The sequence below is a fragment of the Nesoenas mayeri genome, assembly GCF_963082525.1.
Source record: "Nesoenas mayeri genome assembly, chromosome: 2".
NCBI lineage: Eukaryota > Metazoa > Chordata > Aves > Columbiformes > Columbidae > Nesoenas > Nesoenas mayeri.
The window spans coordinates 39,818,075-39,833,843 of record NC_137543.1 but is presented as its reverse complement, the minus strand read 5'-3'; the positions used below and the strand labels follow the sequence as shown (position 1 = coordinate 39,833,843).

Here is a 15,769-nt window from a genome sequence, read left to right as displayed (position 1 = left end):
TATTGCCTGATGTTATTTATTTTAATATCTTCCTCTCTTTCTCCCCCTTCCCCCACTTTTTCTAGGAGCAGTAACCAGACTTTGCCTGACACTGCGTGGTCCAAAAGAATTAAGGAAATATGGAATGACATGAAGGAGATTAGTTGAGGATTAAAGGCTTTGAGGACAAAACACCTCGCCGAGGTGAAGCACAGACTAGCATTCTAGTTGTAGCTCTGAGGAGCTGTGTGCTGAAATAAGATGGCAGATCCAGGAATGATGAGTCTGTTTGGAGAAGATGGGAATATTTTCAGTGAAGGGCTGGAAGGTCTTGGAGAATGTGGATATCCTGAAAATACAGTAAATCCTATGGGGCAGCAAATGCCCATGGATCAAGGATTTCCCTCTTTACAGTCATCTCTTCATCATCCCCCTGCAAATCAAAACCAAGCCAAGTTGACCCATTTTGATCACTATAATCAATATGAACAGCAGAAAATGCACCTGATGGATCAGCCGAACAGGATGATAAGCAACGCCCCTGGGAATGGTATAGCATCTCCTCATTCACAGTACCACAACCCTCCAGTTCCTCAGGTTCCTCATGGCAGTGGTGCTGGTGGTCAGATGGGAGTCTATCCCGGCATGCAGAACGAAAGACACGGGCAACCCTTCGTAGACAGTGGCTCCATGTGGGGACCACGGGCAGTTCAAGTGCCAGACCAGATCAGAGCACCATACCAGCAGCAACAGCAGCAGCAGCCGCAGCCGACACAGCCGCCCCAGGCACCCTCCGGACCACCTGGGCAGGGCCATCCTCAGCACATGCAGCAGATGGGAAACTACATGGCTCGTGGTGATTTTTCGATGCAGCAGCACGGTCAGCCGCAACAGCAGAGGATGAACCAGTTTTCTCAAGGCCAAGAAGGCCTCAATCAGGGAAACCCTTTCATTGCCACCTCAGGACCTGGCCACTTGTCTCATGTGCCCCAGCAGAATCCCAGTATGGCACCTTCCTTGCGACACTCAGTCCAGCAATTTCACCACCATCCCCCCACTGCTCTCCATGGAGAATCAGTAGCCCACAGTCCCAGATTCTCCCCTAATCCTCCCCAGCAGGGTGCTGTTAGGCCGCAAACACTTAATTTTAGTTCTCGGAGCCAGACGGTACCCTCACCTACTATAAACAACTCAGGGCAGTATTCTCGATATCCTTACAGTAACCTTAATCAGGGATTAGTTAATAATACAGGGATGAATCAGAATTTAGGCCTTACAAATAACACTCCAATGAATCAGTCTGTACCAAGATACCCAAATGCTGTCGGATTTCCATCAAACAGTGGTCAAGGACTAATGCACCAGCAGCCCATCCACCCGAGTGGCTCACTTAACCAAATGAACACACAAACTATGCACCCTTCACAGCCTCAGGGAACTTATGCCTCTCCACCTCCCATGTCACCTATGAAAGCAATGAGTAATCCAGCAGGTACACCTCCTCCACAGGTTAGACCTGGTAGCGCTGGAATACCAATGGAAGTTGGCAGTTATCCAAATATTCCCCATCCTCAGCCGTCACACCAGCCCCCTGGTGCCATGGGAATTGGACAAAGGAATATGGGCCCCCGAAACATGCAACAGAATCGTCCGTTTATGGGTATGTCTTCAACACCACGGGAGATGGGTGGGCACATGAGACCAAATGGTTGTCCAGGTGTTGGCCTTGCAGATCCACAAGCAATACAAGACCGACTAATCTCTGGCCAGCAGCTTCCTAGTCAACAGCAGTCTTTTCAACAGCAAATGCCAACCTGTCCTCCCATGCAGCCTCATCCAGGGATACATCATCAGTCTTCACCACCCCCACATCCTCATCATCAGCCTTGGGCACAGCTTCACCAGTCACCACAAAACACACCACAAAAAGTGCCTGTCCTTCAGGTAAGCTGCTTGCAATGAGTAGAAAATGTTTTAAATTAACTGTAAATGCATTTGAGGATGCACAAGATCTATGGTTTCTGAGCTCCTGTTTGACTCCCCTGTTTGTTACTGGTTATGTGGGTTTCTTGGTGCACAGAAAGTGAAGGTAAAATGATGTTCAAGTATCTTGCTTGTGTCCTTACAGTAATTTTTACAGGATAACAGTAGTGGATAGACTGAAATGTGATACAGCAACAGGACAAGCTGAATACCTGCTCTTTTTTTTGTGTTGGTTCCTTTGAGGGGATAATGGGAAGCATGTTTGAGAGTTGTCATTTAAACTATTAATTTTCGTATATGCAACGGGGAGAAAGAAGTGTGTCTTATAATGGGTTTGTTTTGGTCAAAACAAGGGCTTCCTTTGAATTTTAAGGGAATGTTTTGTGGTTTTCAGTTAAAGTTGAAACTTTTACGTGTGAAAAAATTTCCAGGATAAACTTCTTCAGTGCTAAGTAGTGCAACTGAGAAGTGATTGGGCAACAGTTTATGCAAGGAGAAGACAGCAGATGTGAATCATAGTCTGAAATCAAATCTTCTGAGGCTTAAATGAAATCTCAAATAGGATAGAAGTTTTATTTTACTGAGTCTCTGATCTGCCAGGTTTCAATGAAGATGTATTACTTTCATGTCATTTTTCAATTAAAAGCTAAAATGGGTAAAACATCTTGATCCTCTGTAGCTTAGCAGGTTTTACTACATGCTTGTATGTTAAGCTTGAGCTGAAAAAGCCCCTTTTGGCATCTTTGCATTTGACATTGCTTGCCTTTGGTTCTATCCAGCCATCATTCAAGACGTTTTGGTACTGAATGAATAGGTAGTCAAGATACCAAGAGGTTTGATTTTATTTTCTTTTATAAACCAGTCAGTAATTAACGCCAAGTAGCTCTGCCCATAAATATTTGGAGACAATTGTTGGAATGCAGTCATAATGATACGAAGCTACAATAAGCTTCATAAATCATACAAACAGCTGTCCCAGCCTGTGTCCCCGGCCTGCGCGGAAGGCAGCTGCTCCATCCCCTCCGCTGCTGCCTGCCGGCTGCTCTGCTGGCTGCTCCGCACAGCGTGAGCTGCGGCTGGGAATCAGATGTATGTGCTGCGGAGAGGCAGCTGACGAGGAGGGGTGGATGGAGCAGCTTGGCAGCTGGGAGAGGCTTCCACATTCCCCATGGAAGCGAATGGGGAGGAGCACTGGAGGTGCCAGAGGGTTGGGAAGCCCAGGGAGGGAGATCAGGGACTAGGCTGGGTGAGGGGAAGGACTCTGTCTTCTGGAACGGAGGAGGAAGCTCTCTTGAAGGTGCCAAAAATATCTTCAAGACCATCTTTCTCTCCCCTGTCTCCCTAAAAATTGGTGTGAAATTTTATATCTGTGGTGGTCCTTCTTCTCCCCCCACCTCCACACACAGGCTTTGTTTGGAGAACCTAAATTACAGTTCTCACACCAATGTGGAGTTGTGTGTTCTTCCTTGAGAGAGCAGCTCTTGACAATGCTTCTTGTGTTACTGTGTATTTTAGCAGGTTGAAAAGGAAAGAGCTCAAGACTATATTAAAAAAAAAAATGAGAGAACGAGCAAATATTTGCGAAGGGGTAATGGCAGCACAGAAAAATCAGTACAGAAAGACTGGGGATCAGAAAAATAAGTATGAGGTGTGGTTTTTACCCTGAAGATGAGAGCCGACACATCTAGCAGAAAAAGCTTCAAAGGAAATTGTAGAAATGCTGAAATAAGACTTCTAAGATGGTAAAGGAGCAAAACCCAGCATCACTGGGATCTTTTACAACCTAGTGATGGTGGGGGTGTGGGAAGACTTGAGATCAACTGTGCCCTGAAGCTGTGGTGTTCTTCACTGGCATTAATTCCTTGTTTTCATCTAGTGAACCTTCTTTTTGGCAGCAAGAGGTGGTTGGGGAGGAAAAGGTTTACTGGTAGAATGGACAGGCTTGTTAAACACTCTTGGAACATTAATTTCCCTTTAATCAGTGAAGAGCTAAAATGCAGACAGCTCAACCCTTAAATGAGCTATGCAACCTATTACAAAGTTCTGAACTGCAGATGAATAGCTTGAACAAAGGTAAGTGCTGACACTAAATAATTAGAGGAAAACCGCATGATAACTAAAGTTATTTGATTAAAATCAGTAATCCGAAGAGTTATAGCTAGCCAAGTTATAACTCCTGTTAACCTACTTCTGTTTAGTTTTTATTTGGTAAAAGTTACTGTTAACATACCTTCCCATTAAGTAATTAGTTTGAGACCTGATTGTAGTAATGAAAACTCTTGACAGGCAGGGATTTCCCCCTTGAAAACTGTTTGGATGAAATAAATATTGTTCAAGTCAATGAAAACTCAACTCCTCCCCACCCTCTGGGGAAGAATGCAGATGTGTGAAACCCCCACTCTTCAGACTGAATACAGAATTTGTAGCTTTCCTGCCTGTGTCATGGTTTTCCCTTCAAGTCAGTTGGCAGAAAACTCTTCACTGAAGAACAGTTATTTAAATGACTGGTTCATTTTTATTCGTATTAAATGAATCAACAAAACTAATATAGTCAGTGAAATGGAAATCACTATGAACTTTTAACTCAACAAAAGCCATCTTAGTTACTATTTTTCAGTGATCTGAAGCTAGCCTTATCATGGGAAGGCTGTATTACTTGTGGTTAACCAAATTACTGTCTTGGTTTTAGATATGTTGGAAGGAAAGTGGAGTTCTTTTGCTTTTAACTTGAAAGAAATTGCCAGGTCGATTCTAGAGCTTATTTATTTTTGTGTGTGCAGAACTGCAAATTATTTTGGTTAGGAGGTGGAGCTGGTGATTGACAATTCAGCTGGTTTAGATTAATAGCTGAGAACTAGACATGGTTATTAGGACCTTGTTAGCAGTGAGTTGCTGGCCTCAGTGGAGTTTGATAGATTTATAAGAACCGCTGTAGCGTTGGGACATTCAGTCGGTGTGCTTGATTTTTTTCAAGCCCTCTTTTGAAACGTTCTTCACCGCAGGCTTTCAGAAGAGCTCTGTGGCTGTGGGGTGGGAAGGTGGGTTCTGCTGTGGCTTGGTAATGGGCCAAGGTGCAAAGCAGTGGGCAGGAGTAACTTGCGTGTTTTCACAGTGAAGGCATCTGTGTTGGGCTCATGAGCTTGTGCTTTCCAAAATACCCATAAATTATCTGGAAAAGAGTAAATGGCAAAGTTTGCTGCTGCTGATAACATACTCAAAGCTGAGTGCCAAGTGCAGATGTGATGAAGAGCCTAACTAAAATGAAACTCCATAATTAGAAATACAACAGGAATGTCAATCGCTTGAACTGTAAGCTGTGTGTCAGGGCATGGCCCAAGGAGGTTTAGATTGGATATTAGGAACAATGTCTTAATTGAAAGGATTATCAAGCAGTAGAACAAGCTGCTGAGAGAAGTGGTTGAGTCCCCATCCCTGGAGGTGTTTAAAAGATGTGTAGAGGTGGCACTTAAGGACATGGTTTAGTGGTGGACTTGGTGGTGTTAGGTTTGCTGTTGGACTCGATGACCTCAAGGATCTTTTCTGACCAGAATGATTGTGGTTCTGTGTTGGCTGGGCAGTGAAATGGCAGGCAAAAACCTCTCCTTAGGACCAGAGTCTTGGTACTAAATGGCTATGTGAATATGTGCTGTGACAGTAGAAGAAATAAAACTGTAGGAATTGATATGGAAGTAGTAGAGAGCAAACTGAAGATTGTTGTTATGTTGCTACATGTATGTGTGGTATGCCGTTATGGCAAGTGCTGTGCAGCTCTGGGTCCCTTCCTCAGGCCTCAGAAAATACAGAAGCACTTAAAAAAGTGATTTGGGGGGGAAGGGAAGGAGAGAGATGGTGAAAGCCTCTAGTATTGTGAGTGATGTGGGCGCATGAAGAAGTTGAATGTGAAACAAGGACTGTTGTCAGTTGGTTTTGTCTCCTTGAATTCTTCTAGGGTCTTCAGCAAATGGATTGAGTGGTGAGCTCAGAACCACACATTAAGATGCTGATCTCTGAGAAGCCCTGCAGAAAAATGCCTCATTATTTGATAAATGTGAAGGCACCACATTCGGCTTAGCAGATATATCTATGCTGTAAATAAGTAGTGACTGAGAGTTTGTTGTTGGGGTACATCTGCTGTGTGTGTGTCCAGGTCTTTTACTCTTCCCCAGACTTTATCGCGGACGGGATGTCAGGTTAGACAGGCTGCCAGGGGCCTGATGTTGTGCAGTTGGAGTTAATGTATCATTATTTTCAGATACCTTTATTAGTGATAAAGTGAGTGTAGGAATGCCAAGAATAGGCTATCCTGGGTGTGTTGTTAAACATAACTTATTTACCTACAGCTACCGTGTGGGCTGAAGTTTCGAGTCCTGTTCATTAATCATGTTCCGCAAATGTGATCTGCATTATTTATAGTCGAACATATGAGTACTTAAATGGCAAACAGTTGTGGTATGGCCTCCATGCTCGACTGAATGGTAGAGCTCAACGGCGGGCACCAGCGGTGTTGAAGGATGCTGGGTCGCGGTGTCCAGCTTCTTGTGGAGGAGGAATTCATTTTGTGTGTGTTACCAGTTCACAGCGAGGTTTACTCTGCTGGACTTGCTATCTATGGGCATGTGACTTTGCTCTAAATCATAACTCAGAGCTGTGTTTGGTGTGAACACATTCTTTGGAAATTTCCTGCTGAGTCACCAGCTGGGTCACCCCTGTCATGGGCCCTTCCTGCATTTGCAAACTCTGTGGTGCTGCCTCACTTTAATTCATACTTGGATATACCTGAATGGAGAGGGATGTTGATGGAAAACTACTGTCAGCTGGAGTGGTTTGACGCAATATTCTAACCAGGCAGAGCGTGCAAGTTAAGTCAGTACTGCTGGCACACTAAAATGAAGTTGACTTTTCTCCAGGGTATTTAATTGTTTTAATGCCTAAATGTAGTAAGAAGAGACTGGCTTCTTACTTATCTCCTTACTACCTTCATATAACCAATTACCTTACAATGTGTGTCCTACAACTTTATTTAGTAAGAAATGGTATAATTTCTGATGGTTCGAATTTTTCCTGTAAATTAACATTCCTAAGCAATGTCCCACGGCTCCAGAGAGACCTGTTAGCTTTTTCATCCCTTCAGTGTTTAGCTTTTCCACCGTTTTCTTGACGATAAGTATAACAGCTCCAAATTTTTTTAAAAACTTACAAACAATATTTGGTACTTCTTGTTTTGACCCAGAGGCTATTTCACGTGACTGCTGGCTGGTCTTTAAGGGTACTGTATGTGTTGCACATTCAGCAAAATCTCATGTCTGCCCCTGGAAATTCTGGTTTGCCCTTTCACGTGTTCATAGCCCAGCAAACTAGTGTGTGTTGGCAAGATTGTTGAAGGTGCCAGCCTAAATGGAATGTAAAAAACGTTGATACTGAACCTTGATTAATTATAATTGTATATTGTTTATATCTATAGATCTCCATATGCATGTGTATATTTATACAAAATGTATGTAAAAAAACATATCAGAAGTTGTGGAGAATGATGAAGAAAAAGCTGAGAAGAAAATCCATAATATTAATCCGAAAGTAAAGGTTGATAATAGTACATTTTTCTTAAACGTTTACAGGCTTCTGCTGTATTTTGTTGAGGCTTTGAAGAACTCCTTTATTTGAGCAATGTATGCAATAAGCTGTGATTTTCCAAATAAAAGAAAAGTAGATTGTTAAAGCGACCTTTGGTTAAAAGTACTGAAGTTTACCTCAGTGGAATAGATTAGTCTGTGAGGCTGATAACCTGATCCATCTCTGAACTGGTTTGCATGCAGGTCTCAAAGGATATAATAATTAATATGAAATACTTTGTCCAACAAAAGGTTCATGTTCTAAAACTCCTCGGATATATTCCAGTCTAACGGTTAATAACATATCCAAGGGCTTATGTCCTCCTCACCCTTGAGAAGGTTACATGTACTTTTGTAAATAAGGGGTTGCAGTGATTCTGCAGTGAATAGGCCTTTGGGCCAAAGCTTTTTCGTTTTGAGGTGGTTTTGCTATAAATCTTTTGGTCTTTTTTACTGTTGAGGAGGTACAAGCACCTTCAAGGATTATTCTTCCCCTAGGTGCCATTATTTGACTATGATGAAAATAATTTGTACCATTAAATTATCTGCTCTGGAGTTTTGGGTAAAACCTGTTTGCAGCATTAGCATAAAAACACGTCTGCATCCGCATACTGATACTGTAGGCTTAAGAGTTACCAGACTTGTTCTTCAGCATGAATATGTTGAAAGTTTCCATGATATCTTGGTGACCTGAATGTGTTTTTTCTTGAAATCATTAGCATTATCTGAGGAATTGCCTAGCTAGAAACATTTTGAAATTTATGCTGCTGTCAGTAGTACTTCAATATAGTATTCTTACCTACTAATGGTCACTTCCCGTGGGATTTGGCAACCATCTTATTTTCCCATGGCTGAATGTGTTTTCCTATTTTATATTTATTTGAACAAATTAATATCTGTTGTTTCAGAGAAGCTTTTTTTCATGACTGAAAGCTGATACTCTAATACAAACCCTCACGTCTGTGTCATCTGCAGCCTGTATAACTTGCAAGGATGGAAGACTGGGGCAGATGGAAGGAGAAATGCTTTATATATATACTTTATATATGTATGTATATGTATATATTTATTTTTTTAACATTTTTTAAAATTTCTCTAAATACAGTGGCAATCTTAATACAGAACAAGTTGCAGGCACAGTAATAATTTGCTGCCTTTTTATTATGGATCCTCCTCTTGGTCTTCCATCCTGCTCTTTCATGTGGAATTTGAGGCTTCCATTTGTTTTAAACTAATCTGCCTTTGCTTGTATCTTGAATGTGAGTGTCACAAAATGCTTAAGTGTCCTCTCTTTTCTTCTGGGTAGAGTAAATGTCTTAATCCCCATGATGATGGGACACCATCACTTTGGAGTTTTAACTTCTGTCTGTCAAGGTTACCTTCTCCCTCAGTTCAGTGAGCCAGTGCTTTTCACTTTTGGTTTTTCAGATTTGTCTTATAATGAAAGAACTGATTACCGAATAATTATGAAGTTAAAATACTGCAATGTTATTTTTAAACAGGGATGGTCTCACCTGAACAATGTATCAGAATGGATGTATGTACCCCTCCTGTTCCTTTTCCTTGAGATCTTTCCTTTCCAAGTATCAGTGTTCTGTTAATTGTATGGTAATGTGGTCTGGATTTGGGTAACAAATTGCTTAGCTTTTTCTTTAGAGATGTCATCTATAAATATTTGGTACTTTCTTTTGTCAACAGAGTTGTAAAGTTTGGTAGCTAAGGAGTGAGATTAACACCCTTGAATGTTTCACGGTGATTAAAGCATCTGTTTCTACAGATCTTTCTTTTGAAAAATTCCCAAGTTTGCAGGTGTGGTTTGAAGCTCATCATCAGGAGCTGGTGGGAGCAGAGTGGGAAGCATGAGCAGGATGTGGCCAGCAGGGAGGGGGCAGCGAAAGGCTGAGCTGATGGACCAGTGCTCAGCAGTAGGAAAAGAGAGAAAATGGCCAGTATCTGTGTTAAAATGGGGGCAGAGGAGGTCAGGGAGTCACCTGCCACTGGAGCCCTTGCCAGAGGCAGCCATTCGGCCCAGTCATAGAATCATAGAATCATTTCAGTTGGAAGAGGCCCTCAGGATCATCGAGTCCCACCATAACCCAACTCTAGCACTGAACCATGTCCCTAAGAACCTCGTCCAAACGCAGTGGTACCCATCAGTGCTTTGCACGTGCCGCCAGAGGATACACCTTTGTGTCACCATCCTGTGGGCAGACAGTCACCTGGGAGCTTTGCAGCATAGTTGTGAGAAGTCAATAACTCTCAATATCTAATCTGTTTTAAAAAAAAAATCCACACAAATAAAAGTGGTGGAGGTCACTTCCATCAGCACACCTGATCACTTGGTCTAACTGGCTTATCTGGCCAGGTCGTGCTCCCCACATCTCTTCACTGTGTGACCACAAGATCACCCAAGCTAGTGGTGTAGGAGTGCATGGTGAGGGAAAATGGGGACTATTGCCTCCTGGCAGTGAGCTTTCAGGCCCTTTAATACCCTTGCATAGCTCAACTGTCTGTAGCACTTTGCCTCAGTAACCAGCCCTTGAGTTCTCCCTCCAATTTTGATAAATTAAAACTCCCATTAGAAGTCAAAGCTTTGTCTTGTTTTATCAAATTAGTGACAAACAGGTCACATTACAAGTTTCACTCTGACCTTTTGTTCCTTTTTTTCACACAAATATAAATGACTGATTTGATTTCAGAGGTGTGTTTTCTTTTTTAGAAAAGAAGAACTTTTTTCCTCTTCCAACTGAAGTACATCCAACTATTTTGTTATTGAAGAGATGAAAGAACATCCTCTTTCTAGCAAAGAGACCTTGGCACAATTTCCTTAGATGTGCATCTTGTGCATTGAAATGAGGGAAGATGCCTCCAATATTTGTCAATGAATTGCTTTCCTTGAGCACAGATTTTGTTCTTCAACACGCAAAATCATTTAAAAGCATGGGAAGTTAGAAATAAAACTCAGATGAATTTCTTAGTCCTCTTTATGAGGAAACAGAGCTGAGAGGTAGAATGGCTTAGTGATCTGAGTATGGGTTTGGTTTATAACCTCTGAATCAGCATTCTTTCTGATTTTACTGACTTTGACGTTTCACCTAGTTAGTTAGAATTTTCTCAGTTACTGGGCGAGGTTGGTAATAGTGTTACCCTTGTTTATGAAGAGTAACATGTAGGTCATGGGCATGAAAGACTGTTACTTATTCAAAACTCACATTCACAAAACTCCGGATTCCAATTCTTACTCTCTTATTTGTCACTCTTAAACATGCCATCTTCCTGCTCTCCTCGTCACTCCTTCCTGTATTGCTCTTGCTTAGGAGTGCAGCTCGGGAAGACCAAGGTGACCAGTTCAAAGCAGGAAGTCCCACTTCTTTTGTAGGAACTTGGTAATTGTAAAGGTTACCCAGAGAGTAGTGCAGTTGTACAGGTTGTGAAAGAAAACAAGTGGATGTCTCTCTGATCTTCCACTGTTGGGCTGGGAGGAGTCTTTGTTCTTTTGCTTCTGTTGTTCCATCACCTGTTCATCCCTGAATTGATACCGAGGGTCTGGATGCACCTCTTGCTGGTATTCCTCCGCAGAGGCTTTATTCTGGAGCCAAACTTAGGAGACAGCAGCTCATGCTTTATACTGAACAAGCACAAAATTTAGGAACTTCTGGGAATAGGTTCATGTTGCATGAGTTGTGCTATAGAAATCAAATGCCAGGAAATCATAACTTCTGGAGCATGACAGGTTTCTGTGGAAAATTATTAACCTTTTAATTTTAGAAAATTGCAAGTATTTTTCCAACCCCAGGTGTGTCTTTGCTTTATTGATATAACATGTTGCAGGGAGTGCCAAACACACACAAGTTTAATCTTTCACTCTTTTATGTTTTGCAAAATATAAACCCTTGTTATTTTAATCAGAGACGAAATTTTCATATGTAATACAAGAGTTCCAGAACGGAATGTATACCCACGTACAGTAAGCTTTTTTCTTAAAACAGGCTGAATAATTTTATCAGTTTAATTAGGAAAACATTAGTCAATTTTAATTCTGCTAATTAAGTTGTGGTTTATTATGTCTTTGTAACTCCTGCAACCAAAAGAACACAGTGACCACAGTAACTGAGAAGTTAATACTTATATAGATGTTTGGATTTAGTGTTCCTAATGTCTAGTAGTCAATATGAACTCTTTTTTTTTACCACTGTCCTTTTACATCTCCTTTCTTTCCAGATGGCCCTCCATCCACTTGCATTCTGGTACTCCCTATCTTTTTTGGCCCTGCAAGACTCCGATAACGGTGATAACACCGTAATTTTCCTTACATGTGAGCACTGAATGATATGGAGTGCTTTATTTTATTTTTGGAAGAAATCTTTTTGTACCAGCCAATTGTTGCTAAATATAGTGGGAAGCTTGTAATATACCCTGGATGTTTGGATTTAAAGTTACACATTACCATAGAATGTTGACCTTGCAGTTTACAGTACAGCTGTGTATGAAATGTATGGTCATTAAAACTAGTCTAAAACTTCGGACTTTATAGTTGGTTTTCGTATCTCAGGTTGCTAATAGGGTATTGCAAATGTTTACTGGAGCAAGCGTTGTCAGGTGTGGACATGGGGAGAGATGCCTGTGATACTGGGAGACTGCTTAGTTCTTAAGTCTTTCTCTCTGCCAGCCACCTTTGAAATATTTCAGGAATATTTATTGAGAACCAGATAATTGTGTAACTACGACATGAGGCTGGGATTTGGGGAATCTTTGCTCTCTTAGGTTGCTTTTTAACCATTTGTTGCCTGTTTGTATCACCAGTGTTGCTTTGGAGTGCACTTGAGAGGTGCTCTGTGCAGAAACACCTCGAAATGTAACTCAGAAACTGCTAGCGACAGGGAGGGATGAGGTACAAAGGGTTGCTTCAGACACATCTCTGTGTTTATAATATAATATTACAATAAACGTGAAATATAGAGCTAAAATTGTTGTAGGCATGTCTGACTTAAGATGCGTATAGGGATTTTTACACTTCACTATAGGTTGTGTGCAGAACACACAGAATCTTTAGGATACTAAAGATTTCTGCACTAAAGTTATGTAGTGTTTCATAGACCAGTGTTCATCAAACTTGTTGGAGAAGTGAAGTATGATTTAGACATTATAATGAAGAGTTATCTCAATTAGTACTGCTAAATGAGGTGTTTGTCCACAGAAAAGTGTGGGGGTTTTGGTTGCGTTTTTTTCTTTCCCTTTTTTCCTCCTTTCCCTCCAGTTCTAATGACACTTTCTGATTTAATTGTTAGTTTAGTTCAATTACTAGAGCAGCTGGGAAAAGGCCTACCTGTGACATGTCATACATACCTATTAGATAACATATTCCAAGGCTTTTTTCATTTGTTGCTGTGACTAAAGAACTAGAGCTTGAGAACTATCTTGGGTTCTTTGACATAAATGGATCTTGGGCAGCATATATGACATCAAAGGATTTCTAACACTTCTGTGGTTTCAAGCCCACTTTGTCATGCTGAAGTTTATAAAATATTTCAATGGAAAGGCTATTTGGAGAACTGCTGTCTTCACACTCCAAGAGAAAAATAGAGTTGATTACTGACATTCTCTTTTGGTTTTGTAACTCATTTGTATCCACTAAGATTTCTTTGAGTCAGTAGTTTCAACCTGTGGTCTGTGTATCTCTGAAGTCCCCTGTGAACTGCTTTTAAGTGGCCTAGGAAAGGTGGTTAAGGAGATCAGGTTTATATGCTAAGCAACAATAGGCATAGGGGAAGTTTTTGCAGAGAATTACTTCTCTGCTTCTAGAGGCTTACAGAACTGATAGAACAGAGTTCTGTATTGTAACATAAATCTCACTTCAAATGAGATCTGCTCAAGCTGGTGTCTGAAATGACAGCAGTGACACCTCAGTGTAAAGTGTAGTAACCCCCTGTCCTGGTGAGGTGTATTGGGACCAGTACTGTTTAATAATCTTCATCAATGTGACATAGACAGTGGGATCAAGTGCACCCTCAGCAAGTTTGCTGGTGACACCAAGCTAAGTGGTGTGGCTGACACACCTTGAGGGATGGGATGCCATCCAGAGGCACCTGGACAAGCTGAAGAAGTGGGCCCATGTGAACCCCATGAGGTTCAACAAGGCCAAGTGCAAGGTCCTGCACATGAGTCGGGGCAACCACTGGTATTAGTACAGCCTGGGACTAGAAGGGATTGAGAGCAGCCCTGCAGAGAAGGACTTGGGGGTACTGGTGGATGAAAGACTGGAGATGAGCTGGCAATGTGCACTTACGACCCAGAAGGCCAATCGTATCTTGTGCTGCATCACAGGAAACATGGCCAGCAGGTCGACGGAGGTGATTCTGCCCCTCTCTGCTCTGGTGGGACTCTACCTGGAGTACAGCATTCAGCTCCAGGGTCCTCAGCACAGGAAAGACATGGACCTGTTGGAGAAGGGCACAAAAATGATGAGAGGGCTGGAAAACCTTTCCTGTGAGGATGGGCTGAGAGAGTTGGAGTTGTTCAGCGTGGAGAAGAGAAGGAGACCTTATTGTGGCCTTTCTGTACTTAAAAGAAGCCTATAAAAAAGATGGGGACAGACTTTTTAGAAGGGTCTGTTGTGATAGGACATAGGCTAATGGTTTTAAACTCAAAGAAGGTAGATTAAGACTGGATAAAAGGAAGAAACTTTTCACAGTGAGGGTGGTGAAACACTGGCCCAGATTGCCCAGAGAGGTGGTAGATGCCTCATCGCTGGAGACGTTCAAGGCCAGGCTGGACGGGGCTCTGAGCAACCTGATCTAGTTGAAGATGTCCCTGCTCATTGCAGGAGGGTTGGACTAGATAACCTTTGAAGGTCCTTTCTGACCGAAGCCACTCTTACGATGCCTTCAGGGTGGTCCCGATGGTGAGTTCTGTGTTGCCTGATCAAGACAGAGTATCCTTACCTCACCTAAAAGTAATGGATTGTGTAGTGCCTCCTTTTTTTGGAAGGGACATGGAGACTGAAGAGAATGTATGCTAAAAATGTTATCTTTGCCTTTGGATTTGAAAGGTGCTGGTCATAACTGGGCCTTTCTTTGGAACTATAAGTCTTGTAGTGGAAAGTGACAGCATGAAACCACAGTTACCTGAGCTGTTTGACAGGTTAGTATTAGTAAGCCAGCTAGAAAAAGATGGCTTTAGCCTGTGGTGTGTACCCCCCTCATCTGTTAACTTCTTCCATCAGAGAAGCTTTGAGTAATTTGAGTGAGTGGGAATAGGCTAGCAGGGCAGGCAAAACCCCATCACTGTTTCCATTTCACAGGGTGGAAACGTGCAGCCGGTAATGCGCGGCCACAAACCTCCTCCCTCTTCCTCCCCCGCCGCCATGGGCCGGGCAGGCCCTGCCGGGGTGCTGCCCATGGGGCCTCCTCCGAGCAGAGCCAGAACTGCCGCCACTTCAGCTCCTGCACGCTCTACCCAATGCCAGGTTGGCTTCTCCTGTGCACTTGGGTGTCCTCAAAAAGGGAAAAAGCCTTTGGATGTGGTTTTTTGGTTTGCTTTGTCTTGTAGGATATCCAAAATACAACCACTGCAGCTTCAGAAAGCAACTTTCTGCTTTTAAAGGGCTTTTACTAACTACATCTAATTGGATAATCAAAAATTCTCGTGCAGAACTGTGGGGACTAACACATAAGAGGAATGTTAGAGGTGCACATGAAGATACCTACCTCTTTTAATCCTAGAAACCCACCATTTTGTTTCTTGGAAGTCACAAACACAGAATTATGCAAAATTTGATAAGCTTATTTTCCTTTTAACTCAGGAATGTATTTGGTGAGTTATAGATGCTTGTATTCATAACTAAAGCAAAGAAAACGTTATGCGTGTGGGGAAACTATATGTATATTATACAAGAAAACCTGGGCTTTGAGTAGTTGGAGTATGAATGATCTGCAGGTGTCTCACTCTTTGAGTTATTAGCTGTGAGTCTGACGTGCTTACTAGTAGGTGTACAAGATAAAACTCTTGCTCCTCTCCTTTTCTTCTAAGTGTCTCTATACCAGCTTGTGTGAACTTACTCCAAAAGAAACCAGCCCTGTAAACCACCTAATTGCCTCACTGGGTGGGGTTTACATTGTTAATTAACTGGTCTGGACAGCCATCAAAGCAGGCCATGGGATTCTGGTCTGGGAGCTCCTGGGTAGCTTCTATGGAAAACA

The 15,769-nt window shown here is 42.2% G+C and overlaps 1 protein-coding gene across 2 annotated transcripts in view; it reads left to right on the top strand.

The window, feature by feature from the left end:
* Positions 1 to 240: 240 nt before the first annotated feature.
* The window catches only part of CHD7 (chromodomain helicase DNA binding protein 7), a gene marked incomplete at its 5' end in the record, with an annotated part of 89,334 nt that continues 73,805 nt past the window's right edge, over positions 241 to 15,769 (top strand). For both annotated transcript variants that reach the window (XM_080340635.1, XM_080340634.1), the window contains one exon: positions 241 to 1,923. In XM_080340635.1, coding sequence (XP_080196761.1) covers positions 241 to 1,923 — 1,683 coding nt within the window. The remainder of the gene's footprint in view (positions 1,924 to 15,769) is intronic.